At 37.5% G+C, this 20,415-nt stretch overlaps 1 protein-coding gene across 4 annotated transcripts in view; it reads left to right on the top strand.

Annotated features, from left to right (window-relative positions):
• The window catches only part of LOC311528423 (sodium channel protein type 1 subunit alpha-like), a gene marked incomplete at its 5' end in the record, with an annotated part of 180,082 nt that overhangs the window by 138,788 nt on the left and 20,879 nt on the right, over nucleotides 1-20,415 (top strand). For 3 of the 4 annotated variants that reach the window (XM_084643443.1, XM_084643441.1, XM_084643440.1), the window contains one exon: nucleotides 19,127-19,408. The exons of the other annotated variant lie outside the window; for it this stretch is intronic. In XM_084643443.1, the coding sequence (XP_084499569.1) occupies nucleotides 19,127-19,408 (282 nt within the window). The remainder of the gene's footprint in view (nucleotides 1-19,126; nucleotides 19,409-20,415) is intronic. 4 annotated transcript variants of the gene reach the window in all.

Below are 20,415 nucleotides of genomic sequence, written 5' to 3'. Positions count from 1 at the left end.
TTAAAGATGAGTGGATTTTGAACAATTTGGTGCTGATAAACATACCACAAGGTTTGTACAAGAATCTGATTTGGCACCAGTTTAAAAAAGTACCTTCCGTGTTACAAATTCAGATCTTTGTATTTTCATTAAAAATAAAGCTCCAAATTCAGCTTTGTTGTAACTCTGTTGAAGTTCACTCAATCGCACCAGGGTTGAATTTGGCCCAGTTAGTAGTTTTACATCTATTTCTGTCAGTGGCTGATGGACACATGAGAAAAATATGAATTATTTTTGGATTATTTTTCTTGATTAGATAATCATTTATTGTATAGTAACTATTCAGCTGACTCCAGGAAGAATCCTGTTATTCAGTACTAAACACATTATATTTAGTTCCTATTCTGAGTAAGTTAGAATCACTGTTCTCCGTCTCATACAAGAAATGGTCTCTTTTTACTTAGCGTTTCCTTTGTCTACTATTTTCTATTCCTTACAGCTGCTGAATATAAACTAGTCCAATGTGCATGTCATTGAAATCTATTTAATTTTAAGAGAATGATTTTTCCACTTCATGGAAACATAAGAGGAAGCAGCTTTCTGATAATGTCAAAATCAGATATAATCTAGTAAAATAAACAGTTTGCAATGTACTGTCTGAATAATGTTTAGATATAACTCCACACTAGTATCATGAAATCAAATTCAGATGGTTAGAATTGAGTTCCTCAAATTGTATCACATTACATATCTTTACTTCAGACTTCAAAAAACCCCACAACTATTAACTAAAACATGACTAGATTCATGAATTTCAGTTTCAGATGACCATGTCTTAATTTAATAAAGTCCTTAAAATTATAAATTTGTGAATTGATAAATTAGCAACATGTAATAGGCTAAGAGCTGGGTCAAGTACTGCAGTGTTTGTTTTGTCTGCTTGCAGGAAATTGTAAATTTGGGGGGAGAAATTAAACCTCTTTGCTTTCTTGCATTGCTTATACCTACAATGAGCTGTGGCAAAACTGGCTGATTTTTGATTCAGCAAGTGTCTTTTTAGTTTTAAGGTTTTTCACCACCTTCAAAAAGATGCAGAGTATTTCCTGGAAAAGAATTAAATGTATTCCACAAAGCCTTTGTGAATAAGAGACTGTTGACAAATTTTAAAAAATCAGGAGTCAGATTCTCAGATTCTCATTGATTTCAGTGGAACTGTGCCAATTTAAAGAAGAATCTGACATCAGAAATCTAGTTTAGATTATGATCCTATTTTTAGTAATGCCCTGTTTTCTGTTTTAGTGAATTGGGAAAGTGTGAAAATTTCAACAAAAAGTGCTTTTTCAACCTTTTACCAAGTCAGTAAAATCCTAATGAATTCAGTCCGTTCTGTTGGTTCTGATGTATACATTTCACAGCTCACTAATATTTTTATATAATCTGGTTATAGATTAACTTTGTTATTCTCTATTGAAAATATTATTCCTTGTGCAGAGGGCCAACACAAGGCCTATGAGCCATTTAGGTAAAATATAGGTCTTAAGTGTTCCATAGACTGTGCTACCCTGTGCACAGGAATGAGTTTTGCCAGAATAAGAACATCTGAAATAGGATTCTTTTGCATTGTATTCTGAGAAGTGTTTAATACTTCAAAACAATGAACTTCAAAAAAACTAACTCCACCCAGATGCTGGAAGGCAAAGTAAAGAATTGCTTTCATTTAAATTAAATCTCAGTCACAGATTTAGGGTTATGTTCACATTTCAATGCATGTAGATTAATGATAACTACCTGCAAACTAAGACTTGAATATACCCCTTGCTTTTATGTTAAGCTTTTTATTACTCTTTGTGACATAATGCTCTTGCACTAGTTCTGAATTCATATAGTATTTTAAATGTAGAAAATCAAATATACGTTGCTTTGTCTAATTGGTTTAGGTAATAATAACGCATGTGTTTGTATGTAGCTTTCATGAATAAAGCATGTTGTGCCCTGCTTGATTTCTGCATTAGAAAAGTAGTATCAGGCAGAAGAAAACTTTTAAAAATTATCCACATTGCACTTTCAGTTTTGCATGTTTTATGCACATTTCTGGCTGATGGCTTTAAACATTTACTGTATTTCAAATTTCCAGTCCAATTTCTCAATATGTAAAATTAAATAACAGTAATTGATGTCTCAAATATACTCCTAAAATTCAATAGATATTTTGGAGGTTCCCTTACCAGGGAAATGATGTTGAGGCTTGAACACGTTATTTTTCAAGAGCACTCTAGACTTAAAAGAAAATTGACAGTACCACATACAACTAAGTTATAAAGCATAACACCAAGTGTTTCTGTCATTACAGATACCTAATTAATAATAAACTGTATATTTCTATTTCATATAGGATAATCTTTCTTCAGCTTGGATGGGGGTGGAACGCTGGTTCCTCCCCTCAGCTCTTTATTATGGGTACTGTATTCCCCCCCTTTGCTACCCTTAATCCTTTCTCTGTGACTAATTACTACATGGAGTGGGGCCAGAGGGGAGTGTTCTAATTTGTGTGTCCCAATAACATTATTATAGTTGATAATTCCATTCTACACCCCTATTTTAATTGCTTTAAGCTTTCCCAAAAAATACCGTTTGGGAATGAAATTTTTCATTTTTGATCTCAGCATAGAAATAACTTTCTGTGGCAACCTTCGTGAAAATCAGTTTAGCTATTTAGACTTATCAGAGCTAGTGTTGCAGGAGGAGAGTTTCAGTGCTTAAGACATTTTTAGATGCTCTTTTTTTTCACTTGGCTCTATCACGAATGGGTTTGAGTTAAACTTCTAATCTGTCATCTATGTAGTCCTGAAAGAGCATGTGTGCTTTGCATTGTTTGAAGATATTTGGTTTGCAGTTATGAACATTTTAAAGTGGTATGCAGAGTATCCACAGTACATTACTTTATTTATAGTCAGCACACAAAGTGCTATGATTTGAATATTCACAGGTATAGATAATTGTATAGTCCGTCTCTATATTTTATTTAATTTCCTGTTCGCTGGAGTTTTTTAAAATGCATACACTGAAAAAATGGATCAATTTATTGAAAGAACTCCTCATGAGCACACAGATCACATTTCTAAAACTGAGACATCACATCACATTTCTTTCTTTAAACGTAACTCATAAAATCATCTTACTCTTCATAGAACAGAAGAGATAAAGGGGGAAAAACAAGACAAAGTATGATGGAAAGAATTAGGGCCTCTGAGATATTGCCAATAGGTCCTGAGATATTTTCAAACTTATAATTATCATCCTACAATCTGGAATTTTTCTTATAGGAGCCTGTCTTTGTAAGAGATGGAAGTTTTCTTTGATCTTATGAAGATATTCTTAGCAGTTAAAATGCCAATAACAATCGTATGTAATGTTGTCTTTTGTTAATCCTTGAAGTTTAGAAACATTACACAGGAGGCACATCACTGATTTAAAAATATGCATTCATTGTCATATACTTTCAAAACACAATTATCTGAATACAGCCCTAGAACATCACCAGATGGATGAGAATATCACTGGAATAGCCCAGAGTCTTCCAGGTTTAATCAGTTTACTTTTAATGGTTCCAGTATGAATGATGCATCAAGTTAAACTATATTAGCTTTAACTGAGTATTTTCATCACCTTTGAGGTCTTTGTATTCTAAGTTTGAACCAATCAACAGTTGTATAAGTTTCCCCTTCCATTTAGATTATTATTTGGTTGGAAATCTATCTATCTATCTATCTATATATATATGTTGTTGATCAGACAGTTATATCATTTGGAGGTTTTTTTCTTTGAGAAATCTGATCTTATTTACCAACTCAGATTTCTAAACAGTCAACCAGGACCCCAGCATCTTAGGGACCAACTCTTCAATTACAAAAATGTACAAAAATTAACTCTGTCAAGATTCTGTCTGTAAGTCTTCAAAAATTATAAAATGAATATAGTAGTACTCTGTGATTCATTCTCATAGCAGCCAGTAATTCTAGTTGACTTTACTGTTAGAAGAATGGCTTAACTGTCTGAAGAAATAACTTACCTAGCTGAATTTGTGGATGTTTCTTATCAGGGTTTTTCATTTGGTTGGATTTTAATGAAAATTCATTGTCATTTCTGAGGATCATAAATTGAAATAAGCATTGTTTTTATTAAATACTTATTGAAATACATTGTATGTTTTCTTTTTGCCATATTTTCTTAAATAAAAAGCAAAGAAATTAAGATCAATAAAGCTACATTACTGTAATAGTAAGATTGGGAAATTCTGAGAAATTTTCCCCCATCAACTAGTTATTTTGTTTCCTTTTCCATGTGCATTTACAATAGTGTCTTTCATTACATTATCATATAACTGCAGTCAATTTGACATACTGCTTGGCAGATAATTGGGTAGGAAAGGATGTAGAAAAACCCATTTTTTCTATATTATTCCTTCAGAAATACTCATTACATGATTAAGTCTGTGTTAAAAAGCAGGGTTAAGGTTGCTCTGGGAACTGTAGGATCTTATTAAATCAAACAACTTAGTAAAATTCAAAAATATTAACAAATTATATGACTATAATTAGCATCTGCAGTTGCACTAGCTAAATTAAATATTTACAAAAGCTGTCAGTTCTCATACTTTAAGGCATAAACTGACCACCAGTTGGGATTGGGTAGAAATTTTTCCCATGATAGGGTATTGTACAACATTTTGTGCATTGTGGGATTTTTGGAAGTTTTTTGCTTTTCTTTGAAGGTATTAGGTACAGGTCACTGCCAGAGGCACGATTCCAGAATACATAGTCCATTGTTCCGGTCCAATAGCGTAACAGTTTAGCAAAAATAAAAACGATTATACTGTTTTTGAGGAAGGAGCAATTGTCCCTTTCTCTGAGACTTTTTCTAGCTTTTTCTAGCTTCAAGCTTGAGTATCACTGTTATACACATTAACACTCTCTGCTTTTCGTCTCCCTCAGCTCATTCTCTAGTCCTTCTGTCTCCCGTTTATCTGCCTGTCTTCTCTTTGTTGGCTCTTAATTACCCCTAAAATTTTCTAATACTGAATGTTTTAAACTCTGAGTTCCTACTTCTAGGTAATCAACTTTGTTTCATGTCTTTGGCTCTGCCAATACTTCCCTTAACTCAATACTAGTTTTACTCCAGAAGCAGAAAATCTTGTTATAAATCTTGTCATCTGACACCGTCGAACTTTCTGTTCCCTAACGCATTTTTGTCTGTGTATCTGCCTATTTCACCTCTGAAACATTGACGGGATTCATTCTTACCTTGATTGCTTTTTTGAAGTTTTTGCTCATATCTTAATCATATCCTGTCTCAACTCTTACATTTTCTTCTTTCTTACTTCCTATTTTCTGTACTTCAGGGAATCCAGGACTAGGGGTGGAAGGATTGATTTGCTAAAACGAGAGTTCATCTCCACTTTTGACCATGCATCAAACTGTCCTGAGCATTTTTCAGACTATGCTTGTATTTTAAATTTTAGCTATATAATTGCAGTTCAAATAGTCCATTAAGATCAGAGTACGTTCACTTGGCATCAAAGTAAAATTATATAGCAAAGATGAGTTCATGAGAACATTAAAGGGAAACAAGGAAATCTCCATATCCCGGCAGGTATATTGCTATGATATAAGAACTGAATTGTTTAAAGGTGGATTTCACCAGCTAGCTATAATTATTTTCTTTTTTAAAAAAGTGTGTATGATGGTTACCTGATTGGCAGACTAAAACCAGCCATTCATCCACAAATGAAGTGTAGTGTGAACCCTGGCAAGACAGTTGTCATCACACTGCCCACCAGTGGGCCTCAGCTCTCCTTTGGAGGGAACTACATCTAACAGAGAGAGGGGAGATGATCTTCATGCCCTTTATAAATTAGCTTATGCTGGGAACACCAAAATCATCCTGCACTGTGTAACTTGGCTTTTTTTGGTTCGAGGTCTGATTTAATTAACTTATCTTGCTAATTTTGATGGGTGTGGGCACTCAATTCACTGCTGTTAAAACTCCCCTCCAGAATATCCCCTGTCGGAGCATCACAGAGTGCACTTTATACCTGGGAAACTCTAGGACTTCCTCAGTACATTCAGCACTCAGAGTCTCTAGCAGAGAAAGGCCAGAGCACACCAAATTCAAAACAAGCACCATAGGTTAAACAGCACAAAGATGTTGATACAAAGACTATAGAGAGTTATTTTCTCAAGAATTATCCAGCCAGATAGTGGCAGGGCACAGAGCACATGCACACAGACACAACTATCATGAGTACTGCCACTGGGAGAGAAATAAGAGAAATTCTTACGAGAAGTTCTTCAGGAGGTAGAGGTGGAGGATTACTACACTGAGACCTTTTTTTTTCCCTTACCACTTTCTAACCAGATTATACTGTTCCTCCTGGAAACATTTCATTTTCATCTTCTGTCACCTCCAACTCCAGTTTGTAACTGCTCTCTTGATACTAAAAACTTTCCATAAACATAGAATCAGAAGTAGAGGACTAGGAGGGACCTCAAGAGATCATGTAGTTCATACCCTCATGCTGAGGCAGGACCAAGTATACCTAGAGCATCCTTGACAGGTGTTTGTCTAACCGTTTCTTAAAAACTACCTGTTCCAATACTTACTTGCCTTTATAGTTAGAAAGTTTTTCCTAATATCTTACCTAAATCTCATCTGAGCATAGTATATGCTTCATTACAATCTGTCATATCATTTATCTACCTACTCTCCTACCCATTCCACTCCAATCAGTAGGAAAATTATATAATTGCCTATGTGCTTTTTGAAGAACATGGATTGGCAGCTAAAAAAAAGCAACACATCCATCTCCCTCTCTCTCTTCCTTTATTTCTTTTAAATCCCATTGTAGGATAAAAATGTAGGTTGGATTGCTAGATAAATTATATATTCTGAGGGGGAGGGGAAAGTAGTTGAAAATAAGAAACTTTCTTAGCAGTAATTCTTCTTTGAAGATATCTTCTCACAGCATGCTCACTCCCAGTTGGTGTCATGTTTTCAGAGTGAGACAGGGTGGAAGTCTTCCAGCTTTAGAGGTTTTGGGGCTTTCTTCGGTAGTGAAAGTTCACTGTGAGACTCCTACCTTGTTCATCAGGTGTCAGTAGCTGGGAAGATCTCAGTTCCTAGAACACTTTTTTCCTGTTCTCAAATTGTCTAGGAAGCAAGAAGCCCCATAGAACTGAATTATAAAAGTGGCCCATAAAAAGAGTTAATTTTTAAAATATATAGTGTATCCTAAAAAATGGACAAAATATGCATATTGATGTGTGTATGGATGTTCATGTGTAAATTAGGGCTGTCAAGTGATAAAAAAATTACGATTAATCGTGAGATTAAAAAATTAATCGTGATTAATCGCACTGTTAAACAATAGAATACCATTTAAATATTTTTGATGCTTTCTACATTTTCAAATATATTGATCTAAATTACAACACAGAATACAAAGCGTACAGTGCTCACTTTATATTTATTTTTGATTACAAGTATTTGTACTGTAAAAAAATGAAAGATATAGTATTTTTCAATTCACCTAATACAAGTACTGCAGTGCAATCTATTTATCATGAAAGTTGAACTTACAAATGTAGAATTATGTACAAAAAACCTGCATTCAAAAATAAAACAATGTAAAATTTTAGAGCTTGCAAGTCCAAAAATATTATTTCTTTTGTTTATCATTTTTATAGTGCAAATATTTGTAATAAAAATAATATACACTTTGATTTCAATTACAACACAGAATACAATATGTATGAAAATGTAGAAGAACATCCAAAATATGTAATAAATTTCAAAACTGATTAATTGCGATTAATTTTTTTTGAGTTAATTGCATGTGTTAACTGTGATTAATAGATAGGCCTGGTGTAAAACATTTTTATTCAGGCTGAACTGCCAGTGGAAGAGCAATGTTTGTGAGGGTCAGGGCATAGCAGTATCTTTTCTTGAGTTTCGGTTGGTGTAACTCACTGATGAACTTCATTCCACAAACTCTACCCCATATCCTACCTGGTTGTGGCAGCCAGTGAGGAACAATTAGGCCCTCTTCTGGTGGAGATTGCCAGCACTTCATTGGGAGTATGAGGGGAGACAGGTTGCTGGTTACCCTTAAAGAAGCCAGGCATGGGTGTTACAAGAATATATCATTTGATGTTGCCAACCTGACCAATTGTAATCTGGTATCTAACTGGCCAGTTTTACCTAAGATAATTTAAAAGGTTGTTGAAAAATGACTCTCAATATCTAGATCCTTGGATTTCCGTTTTCCTTGTCAATCTGGGTCCAGGCCTGGGTACTGGGGAAATGTATCGGTCGCATTGGTGCATGATGTCCTGGAAATAGGTGAAGATCCTGTGTCTGTACTGATATTATTAGCTCTGCCTGCTGCTTTTGATTCTGTTGACGAGACGTTATTGATTTTCCTGCAGGCACTAGTAGAAGTGGGTAAGTCTGCTCAGGGTGGCTCTGTTCTTTTTATCTGATGGATCCAAGAGAGTTTTGTGGGTAAATACTTACGTTTTCATTTCTACAAGATTCTGCTTTATATCATACTACTAGGAATCCACAGTGTTTTCCTATATATACAAGACTTCCCCTTGGATATAACAAAATTCAAAAACAAACCCCCCAAACTATGAGGAATGATGGGGAATAAGAATCATGTGAGATAGCTTCAAAGAAGCTTTGTTACAGATATTTTCCCCTTCTTCAAAGATATGATCATGACAGGATTCCTAATCTTGGAGACTGAGTAGACTGAGACACGTCTCAAATAACATTTCAATAAACATCACAGTAAGCAGTGTACTAAATAGGCCAATATCATTTATTAATCAAGAGGAATTTATTAAGTGGGAGGGATGAAGTAATCACAACGCCATTAGAGAGACATAGACAAACAAACAGAGCATTAAAAGATGTATGGCCTCCTGGGAAAAGCAAACTTTTAAAATCTGTCTACTTAACTAAGAGACATCATGAAAAGAAGCAAACTCTTAAGGCCAGCAATGTTGGGGCATCCCTATATAAGAAATATATTATTCATCATTGCATGACTGAACCAGTTGAACTGAGGAATATTGTTTTGTAAAAGTGTGCAAGGAAGACCACATGGATGTCTCAGACTTGGGGTAGGCTACTGAAGTTGACCTGCCTATGACAACCTGCCTGTGACATAACCCTTTATGTGCAAGTCTGTTATGTCATGGCGGTCAGAAAATGTAACCAGTGAGACAGCCATTTAGACATATGTCTTTTAGGGATGGTCTAATAAATTGGTGTCAAATGAAACAAAAAGTTGGGTCACTTTGTAAGCATTGACTTCACATTAAGGACTTCTTAATTTGTGGAGGCAGGAATCACAACATACAGTCAGGATGAGCCGTTTATTAGAGACAGGATCCACCACTGTCACCTTTGACTGGAATACAGAATGACTTTTGTAATGCCACTTTATACCTTAAAACTTAGGGTTGTGTCACAGAGACCCCCTTGGGAATGTCACCTGATGTGCTGAGACTACCTCTGAGCCCATTTTCTCTGCCAGTTTGGGCCTTGTGATGGGGTTGGGACTCACCACCACAGAGCATCCTGCTGACTCGTCAGGGAATTAGCTTAGATCAGTGTGGAGTGCCCTCCACTGGTGGTGTCCCATCTGTCTCTCGCCCTCTCTTGGTGCCTGGACCCGTGTTGCTCCCTTCTTGCGGCATCCTCTTCAAGACACTGCCCTTCAGCAGTGCCCCCTAGTCCTCGTTCACCCCCTTCCCGGCAGTCTTTCACTTTGCCCAGCCACAGCGGCCAACCACCCCCAAAGTCTAACCCCTTTTTCCAGGGGTCCGGTGCAGTCCACTATCTCCACATCCAGTGGCTGGGTGTATGTGCAAGGGGGGGACCCAGGCCCACCCTCTACTCTGGGTCCCGACCCAGGGACCCTTTGGCTGCAGTCTTCCTGCCCTCCTTCTCTCCCCTTGTCTGCCTCTCTCCCTGGGTCATTTCCCCTTCGTTCCCTTTGCACCGGCCCAGCCCTTCCCTTGGGGCCTTCAGCCTGGCAGATACCAGGCTGGAGTTCCTTCTGCTCCCCTCACTTGCCCCGTACTGCACTGTCCTGGGTGCTAGTCCCCTTGCACAGGAGACAGAACTTCACCCTCTGAAGGCCTGGGAGAGACTCTCTACTCCCTTCCTGGGCAGCCTTTATATAAGGCTGAGCCTGGCCCTGATTGGCTATCTCTTACTCAGCCTCTGATTGGCTCCCTAGCAAGCCTTCTCTGATTGGCCACCCTCCCGCACAGCCTCTCTGGCCTGCTGGAGCCTCCTCTGGTATAGGAGTGGGGCAGCCACCCTACTACAGGCCTCCAGAACCCTGTCTTGTTGAGCCAGATACACTAATCTGCTGCAACACAGACCCATGCCCCCAAAGCTGCAGACTTAATTGAAAACGGCTTAGCAAGTGCTCCTGTGTTTAGCACCCAGATACCCAGCTACCAATGGGATCCAAACCCCAAATGAATCTGTTTTACTCTGTATAAAGCTGATACAGGGTAAACTCATAAATTGTCCGCCCTCTATAACACTGACAGAGAGATATGCATAGCTGTTTGCTCCCCCAGGTATAAATTACTTACTCTGGGTTAATAAGTAAAAGTGATTTTATTAAGGATAAAAAGTAGGATTTAAGTGGCTCCAAGTAATAACAGACAGAACAAAGTAAGTTACCAAGCAAAATAAAACAAAACACACAAGTCTAAGACTAATACAGTAGGAACTGAATACAGGTAAATCTCACCCTCAGAGATGTCCCAATAAGCTTCTTTCACAGACTAGACTCCTTCCTAGTCTGGGCCCAATCCCTTTCAGACCAATGTCATGGCTTATGGCCTGGGTCCAGCAATCACTACACCCCCGTAGTCATAGTCCTTTGTTCCAGTTTCTTTCAGGTATCTTTTTGGAGAGGCCACTTCTTGAGCCAGCTAAAGACCAAATGGAGAGACTTCCAGGGCCTTTTATATTCTCTCTCTTGTAGACAGAAACCCCTTTGTTCTTCTGTGCAGAATCACAGCAACAAGATGGAGTTTGTAGCCACCTGGGCAAGTCACATGTCCATGAATGATTCAGTTTTTTGCAGGCCGATGCCATTGTTTACATGTTAGTTTGAATGTTCCCAGGAAAGCTCAGATGTGGATTGGCATCCTTAAGTGTTTCTTGATTGGACACTTACTGAGAATAGTCCTTTCTCAAGAAGCTGACCAAATGCTTCACTGAGCCTACTTAGACTCAAACACATTGAGATACAAGTACATAGCCAATATTCATAACTTCAGATACAAAAATGATACACACAGCATAATCATAACCAGCAAATTACAACCTTCCTATAGACACTTTTCTTGACCTCTTTTGTACAAGATTTGGTGCAACTATAGGACATTGGTTGCAACAATGATCTATAAAGTCACAGTTCATGTCACTAACGTCACATTTGGTATTTGATGGCTCGGTTTCTAGAGCGTGAAGTTTACTCACTCTGTGAATTGAAGTTATTGTCATGGGAAAATTTACATTCCATGACACAGGACTTTTTACTGGGATTTGTGATGGTGGAAATCATGTAAGCACTGTGGGAGCCAGCTGTGACTGCTCTACCCTCATTAATAGGCTGAAATAGCCACCAAATGAATGGAAACAGACTCAGGCAGAAGGTAGTTAGGTATTTTTTGTGGGAAGCATTTAAAGAGATCCATGTGGACCTGTTTGCAGCTCACTGCAAACCTTTTCAACTTGCATTTATAAGTCTTTATGGTACACCTCTGTCAAGGTTCCTTCCCCACTCTGAACTCTAGGGTACCGATATGGGGACCTGCATGAAAGACCCCCTAAGCTTATTCTTACCAGCTTAGGTTAAATGCTGCCACCACCACAGTGTTACACAAAGAACAGGGGAAGTGCCCACTTGGAAACGTCTCTCACCCAAAATATCCCTCCCAAGCACTACACCCCCTTTCCTGGGGAAGGCTTGATAAAAATCCTCACCAATTTGCATAGGTGAATACAGACCCAAACCCCTGGATCTTAAGAACAATGAAAAAGCAATCAGGTTCTTAAAAGAGAATTTTAATTAAAGAAAAAGTAAAAGAATCACCTCTGTAAAATCAGGATGGTAAATACCTTACAGGGTAATCAGATTCAAAACATAGAGAATCCCTCTAGGCAAAACCTTAAGTTACAAAAGACACAAAAACAGGAATATACATTCCATTCAGCACAACTTATTTTATCAGCCATTTAAACAAAACAGAATCTAACGCATATCTAACTAGATTGCTTATTAACTCTTTACAGGAGTTCTGACCTGCATTCCTGCTCTGGTCCTGGCAAAAGCATCGCACAAACAGAGAGAACCTTTTGTTTCCCCCACCCAGCTTTGAAAGTATCTTGTCTCCTCATTGGTCATATTGGTCAGGTGCCAGCGATGTTATCTTAGCTTCTTAACCCTTTACAGGTGAAAGGGTTTTTCCTCTGGCCAGGAGGGATTTAAAGGTGTTTACCCTTCCCTTTATATTTATGACAACTTCCAAGAAGACTGAAGATGTGCTGAGACACATCGTGCCCCTGGGCCCTGTACCATGTCAGGAACCAGACTGTTAAGGTGAAGACCGGTAAACTGGGAGAGGGTAAAGTAAAGTGTGTCTGCAGTCATGTTCTCCTTTCCTGTTAGGCAAGTAGTGGTAGACAATGTCATGTGAAACAGAGCCTTTTCCCACACCTGCAAACTTTCTGTTACAAGAGGAACAACCCAGTATCTTCCTCCTTTTTTATACAGAACCTGTTGGCCTACTTGCATTTTGAATCAGGAACATAAGATTTGGGAAACTAGGCCTCTGTAAGTTGGGCTTCTCTTATCTCCAGAACATTTGTGTGTAGCTATTGTTCCTGAGATACTAAATGTCCTGAGTGTGAACTTCTTCTATGTGGGCTTCCCATTCCCATCCATGGTAACTTCAACTAGTGCTGGTGTAATAAGTACTGTTGAAGATTGTCTCTGGCTTGCAACAAGGACACAGAGGCCTGGATATCAGCCATTACCCAGATGTGATGTTGGCATTCCTGTGATCCTTGCTTCTCTTGAGATATCTGAGTCTGTCAGGAACCCAGATGACTGACTAGATTAATTCAGTCAATACACACTGCCACACTTAGTCACCAAATTCTTGTTCAAATATGCAAATTACCAGAAGATTCAATACAGAGCTCCTCAGAGTAATATTTTTGACAGGAGTGTATTGGAGGATAGATGGCTGTCTCATGGAGACTATTACTTTTGGTCCTTGTGCAGAGGCAATGTGTCATTTGAAGAGAGCCAGCAAGAGGGGCACATAGCCTGGAGAATCAAAGGACATGTAGACCACAGTAAATCATATTGAGTTTACTAGAGGCTGACTAGAAGGTAGGGACATCAGCAAAGAATATCCATTATTTTGATAGTACAGTATGGAAGGTGGAACCAGAGCTGTGGTGTTAGAAACCCAGATACAGCTCCAAATGGGAGCTCCTTACCTACCTACAGTCAAGAAAGAGCTGGCTGGACAGCTCTAGGGAATAGTGGTGGTTATTGGTTATCACATGGGAATGAATACTTCCTCAGAAAGCTTTGAGCTAGAATACTTCCATCCTGTTTCCCATGTTTCGGGAGCATGAGACCTAGAACAGTGATGATCTCTTTAAAGAAAAAGATTAATTTTTTTGAGGAAAAGCCAATCTGATAATTTTCACATGTGAGAAATGAGAATCAAGAGGTACAAAACAGACAAATATTATTTTTGTACAACCTTTTTTGAATTTATTATTAGGGAAACCTTAAAAAAAGTTGGCATTCTATTGGCAGTATCACTAATCCAAAAGGTGTTTGTCTGTTGCGTATGTTTAACTTGTAGTGTTTAGTTTTCTCAGTGGATGTGTTTTTTATAATAGTATGTGATAATACCATTGTCTGAGCTGAATGAGCTGGAATGATTCCATTTTGAACTTGCAAGCTTCCGAAATGCTTCTCATCTCTTCTTGCTATTGTTCCCCACACCACCACCGCCCAGTACTCCTTACCCTAGACTACTTAGCTCAAATTCACACAGGGCGTAACTTTGATAAAATTAATGGATATGCCCACAAGAAGTGAGTGATTCATTTATTAGCTTTAAATGAAAAACAAAAACCTTTTAATTGAGCTACCAACATATGCCCCTTAACTGAGTAATTACATGATGTTATTGTTATAACCCTCATCCTTCCTCATCCCTCTCCTCCCTCCTGTTTATTGTTCTCACTCATCACAATTACAATTAGACTATAATTTCGTTGAGGCAGGAAACTATTTGTTTTCAACTGAATTTGTAAAATACCTAGCATAATTTTTGTTTTCTGAAATTATTATTATAATAACTAAGTCCATGGGATGAATTTATTACAATGAAAAGGGCTTCCTAAATTCTGCACTACTTTTAAAATAGACTTATGGCTCTCTACAACACTTCCAAATTATTCCAAGGAACTTCTTTCTCCTAAAATAGATTTAAGCAGAAGAATGGTATACTTGGTCCTGCCTCACTGCAAGGGGTTAGACTAGATGACCTTTGAGTCCCTTTCAGCCCTACATTTCTATGATTTTATAAACGTTATGATCTTCTCATATGCTGCATAGAGCTAAAATCACCTTTGAAATTAATTCTGCTGAAAAATTCAGCAGTGTTCTGTTGAAAAGGCAGTCATCTGTGATATCGTTCTTCATAGTGTTAATACCAGTAAATCAACCTTTATCAATAGACAGTATATCCCTAATCCTTCTGATTGGTTCAAAAACAGGAAAAGTAAGAATTTGGTTCTAAGTTGTCGTGGCAGTAGATCTTCAAAAGCTTTCTGTGTTGTCTTGTGATGTGAAGAGCTCTTTCAGGCTTGTGATTCCAGAGTTTGCACTTCAAATTTTCTGTTCCTCATACATCTACTTATAGACTTGATGTCCAGAATTGCCTTCTGTTTGTTTATAAAGGGCAAAGCATATGGAATATAAAGTAGGAAATTCCCTTCTGTAGATACTGGTTCTATGGTTCCTATCTCCCTTAGGTGTTGCAATGGTCCCCTCCAGCTCAAAGCTGAAGTCCTTGTAGGACAACCCCTTGTTCAAACAGAAACATCTTTTATAACTGTGTGATCTCTGATTTAGTTCTGAAGAGAGAGCATTAACAGGAGGTATGCTTTTCAAAACTGTTAACCTATTGCAAAATGTACCTCAGAAAAAGAGGTTGACAATTTATTTTTTCTGTTAAATTGTTCAAGTGATGAAGAAATATTACTTGAAGCTTCCACTATATTCACTTCTCTTTTAAACTTATTTTTTCATTACATTTGCAGTGACTGTTGTAGGAGTGTCCACAAATTACACATAAGACATTCATACATACTTGGCTGCAAATCTAAAGCTTTACAGCCCTCCTACCAAAAACATGTAGTGCATACGCATATTAACATAGAGTTGTGTAAGATACTGGCCAGATTCTCCTCATATTAGTATGTTTCAGTCATTCCCGACAAAATTTAAGAACAATGGTTTCCAACTCTACATGTTACTACCATAGCATATGTGAAAGAACTCTTTACAAGGTGCAATTAAAAAGTGGATCCAGAAGCATAGGAGCAGCATGAAGAATCCAGTCTGACAGGCTTTGCAGGATAGGGCAAAGGCTCGTTACTGGTGCCAAAAGATTGAATTTTCTTCATTTAAAAGGTTTAATTTTCTTTTCTTCTTTTCTTAAAAATATTTCCAGGGGGCCTGGATAGCTCAAGGGGTTGGTAATAGGATACAGAACCTTTCATCTCTAGGTCACCAGTTCGCATCCAGGTCAGTAGTGACCAAAAATTGTTACCATTTAATGGTTATTCAGTGACCTATATGAAATGAGTTGGTGGAATCCATTTAGTTCTAATTCCAAGAACAAGTGTCTTCCTTTTTAGCAGTCTGAACAGAGAGACTGGTTTGCCCTCTCAATTGAAGATGTGAGATGTGGACAGCAGTTTTCCTTCACAACAATTATGTATTTATTTATAACAATAACTGTTGTTGTTGTTAATATTCTGGTGCCTGTGCTGGATCTGTTGTTAATCCAGTACCTGAGACAACCACTACATTCGTAAAACAAAACAATTTTTTCTAATTTATATAGGACATGGAAATAACCCATACCTTCCTCTCTTGATAGCTCTGTTTTCAGATTTCTACACAAAGAGAAAATTTTAAAGGGAGGAATAAAGATCAATATAACATGTACTGGAGATTCTGCATTCAGAAATAAAGTCAAAGGCACCAGCTGACCTAGAATTTCAGATAAGCATGCAGTGATAAACAGTGACATCGACCAACTCAGTCTTGTAATGAATTCCAACAATCCACGCATTACTAATTTTCATTTTATTCTCAATCTCATCAGCCTAGTTAGCAAGAGATTTACATTTCTTACTGGATGAGATAAATAAATCCTTGTCTCCTTCAGCCCTTTCCTCAGTCTCTGGAGAATAGCCTTCCAGTGTCCAGAACCTCACTGTCACCCCTTCAGCCTTTTTACTAAATAAAAATACTGATTGGAGTATACAGAAATTTCTGTAGGAACTTCATATTTTCTATTATAAAAATCTTAAGAACACAAGCATACTTCCCCTAAAGCTATCAATAAGAGTAGAAGCCACTAAGGAAGAAATTCATTCCACTTTTAAAAATTAAACTTTTGATTATTTGGGTGATTCTCAGTTTCATTAATGCCCCTTTATGCCATGCTGTCAATGGAAAGAGTCCTTAAAGCAGACAGAAAAGACCTCTGAGAATAGCCAGTGTGCAGGGGCCTGCCCAGATAGTGTAAAGCTGATGTAAGGGCTCTATACTGACCTTGATCCTAGGCTGTGGCATAGGGGTCATACTGGGGGCTTGGCAGGGGTGTAGCTGGAGTGTACTGTACTGTGGCTATACTGTGCTTCCCAGGACTCATAGGAGGCTCTGGGAAAGAGAGAGTAAATTTAAGCAGCTTTGAGATTGCTCTTACCTACACAGGGGGCTGGGTAGACCCCTGCATGGAGCAGAAAACAGGGAGTGCAAAGGTAGATTAAAGCCAGCTAAAACTACCTCCACAGCCCATTTCATTCCCATCCCACTGCAGGAATGGCATCACTGAGAATCAAGCCCATATATTAAATTTTGTTCAGTGTATTAAGATTCAACTGCTCCTTACAAGGTCCCATATAGTATTCTGTCCAGAGTTCAAAACAAATCACAAATAAACAATACATCAGTAGATTTAGTATCAGAGACCTTGGGGAGAAATGATTGCTTTGCTGTTTAGCCAAGCACACTCCCCATAATTTTTTTGTAGCTTTGACAGGCTCATGAGTTATTTACTGTATATTAGAAAAACCAACCTCATGTTTCTACTGTAGATTACTATTGTAACAATTTGCCTCCAGGGAATAGTGTAGGCAAGTAGCTGTAAATTAATGAAAGAAAACCCTGTGTGATCTTGATATTGCTTAGCTAACTCAAGGGTATCATCCCATATCCCCCAGCAAAATCTACTCACTGGGTGAGTTAAAAATCACAGATGATTAGTGTTGTGTCTTTAAAGCCCTGCAGGACTTCATCCTCAAGAGGGAGAGAGTTCTCTCATCTGTGGAACTTCAGAGCTTCAAAAGAGGAGAAGGGGAAGGAGCCAGTCTTCAGTTTCCCCCATCCTACTGCATCACATACTGGTGGTGATTAGGGGTGTGTGTACACCACTAATGCTTTGCCCGCACAACTATACCGGTATAGCTGTGCTGGCAAAGTCCCCTAGTGGAGACACAGCTTATACTGACAAAGGAGTTTCTTTGCTGGCATATTTAAACCACCTCCCTGAACGACATTAGGTATCCTGCCAAAGTACTCTTTTGCTGGTATAACTGCATCTACAGCAGAGCTTTTGCTGGCATAGCTTTGTCATCTAGGGGGGTATGGTTTTTTTCAAACTTCTAACTGACATAGCTATGCTGGTAAAACTTTGTCATGTAGACTAAGCCTAGGATAAATTTTCTGCGGGATTTGTTAAGGATTGCTACAATATACAAGACCTACTGTAAGCAATTAATAATACTTCATGTGGTAAATCAAATGTATTCCTCCCAAAGGAAGTCCTCTTCCCCGCATCCAGCAACTGCTTTGCAGGATAGAAATCTAGCTTTTCATTGATAACTAAAACCCTGCGTTATTTTGGAAGATACTTTTTTAAAGGTATTTTAATAGTCAATTTAATCCCTGTTTAGTCTATTCCAAGAGCTCTGTGCTCTTTTGCATTTGCTGTTTTGATCTCTTCTTTTATCAACTTCCCTCTGTAGATTTTGGAATTGTTCATTCACTGATTTTGAAAAATTGTTTCATTTAAAATAAGTTTACTGAACTGAACTCAATAAATGAAACAAGACTGGAGCTTGAAATAAACTATGTTGATTCAAATAAACACATATGGCAAAACTGTCTTGCTTATCTATGCAAAGAAATTAATCTTTGTAATAATAATGCATGGATCTATAAGGCAATAAAGATATTATATAAAACTTGAATAATCCTTTTAATGTAGTTCTTGGTTTTTAAATTTTGGGCATTGTGTTTTCAGTTTTAATTTCACAGGCATATTGAACAAATCTACATGTCACCAATCATTTTTAAGTTTGCACACTATAATTTATTGCATCTTTAGATTATTTTAATTTTCTGAATTTATATTTAACATTTATCTCTCTTTTTTATAGAGCACATCAATTTAAGACTTCATCTTACTACCATCAGGTTTCTATTTTGTTCTTCATTTAGTTATTTTAGTTTTTCTCAATTTTTTGTTGTTCTTCTGGGTAACTTTAAATATTTAAAGGAATAGAGTAACACTATTGTCATTAATATATTGCATTAACATTTTGAGTATTAGCTTTTTAATTAAAATTTAGATTGATTAAGCATTGATAAAACAATGTAATTATTTTACTGTCATAAGTACTCTTACACTTTTTTCTTTTTCCCCCTGTATTTGTGTACTAGGTGGTTGTGAATGCCCTTTTAGGAGCAATTCCATCCATCATGAACGTGCTTCTCGTTTGTCTCATATTCTGGCTAATTTTCAGCATCATGGGAGTAAATCTGTTTGCTGGGAAGTTCTACTACTGTGTTAACACCACAACTGATAAAAGGTTTGAAGTCGACAGAATCAACAATTTTAGTCAGTGCGAGGAACTCATAAAAAACAATGAAACTGCCCGATGGAAAAACGTGAAAGTAAACTTTGATAATGTAGGATTTGGGTATCTTTCTTTACTTCAAGTAGTAAGTGATCACTCTTTATATACCTCTTATTGCTTATATGTAATAGTAAAAAGCGATTTCCCCCCCCCCCCCATTTCTGGGTACTAAAAGAGCAATTCTTACCTGATAATTTTTGTCTGTGACTCAGTAATACCAGTGCACTGATGGCTAATATTTCTCTGTCATATCATGTAGGCAGATGATAATTAGTAGGAACCAAGGATTTCTATGCTTTCCAGCAGGATAATTCCTTCTCCCTTCCTCCCTCCCTCTTTCTCATTACTGATTTGAGAATTTTCAGAGTTGTAACTTGGAATGGTATTACACCACATGGGTACTTCTAATGTTATTGTTACTAAAGGGCAGGAGTCTGCATTGGTGTAACTAAGTCACAGAAAAGAATTCTCAAATAAGAAATTCCCTTTTCAGTGATTCAGCTGCCACCAGTGCAGACTGGTGTGATCTGAGTCTCAGTACACAGAGAAGTAGGTAAAGCAGAAAGAAAGCCATTAGATAGCTTTATGTATGAAATCTGTCCCCTTGAGTCCCCACACCAACTAATTTGTGGAGTTTTCTTAACAAAATTAGAATCCCGGGGAGCATACCTAACGCATGAGGAGGGCTATGGCACTCTATGGCTGTGTTTTCACCGCCAAAAAGGTGTTTTTACAGCAAGATAGTTAATATATGTTAGCTATCTTGCTGTAAAAAAAATGGCCTTTTTCAGCAGTGAAGAAACATCCTATGTCTCAAATGATCCAGCAGCCTAATTCTTGACTGAAGCCAAGAAAATGAGTCTACAATTCAGGGCTTTAATTTGACTGAATCACATCAAGCTGGCAACTTCATACTTTTTTTTAAGCTGTTACCTAGTTTACCAGAGTCTGATCTTTTATTTAAAAAAAAAAAAGTGAGCCTAGAGCATTTATGGTTGTGAAGAAAATCATGAAAACATGAACCAAGCATAAACTTACAAAACAATTTCAGACAATTGTGAACTACCTCATTCATCTCAGTAGGGTGGTGTC

Source organism: Lepidochelys olivacea (assembly GCF_965140295.1).
Source record: "Lepidochelys olivacea isolate rLepOli2 genome assembly, chromosome: 11".
In the NCBI taxonomy this organism is placed as follows: domain Eukaryota; kingdom Metazoa; phylum Chordata; order Testudines; family Cheloniidae; genus Lepidochelys; species Lepidochelys olivacea.
The sequence above is the reverse complement of the archived record's forward strand: the minus strand, read 5'-3'. Positions and strand labels throughout refer to the sequence as shown.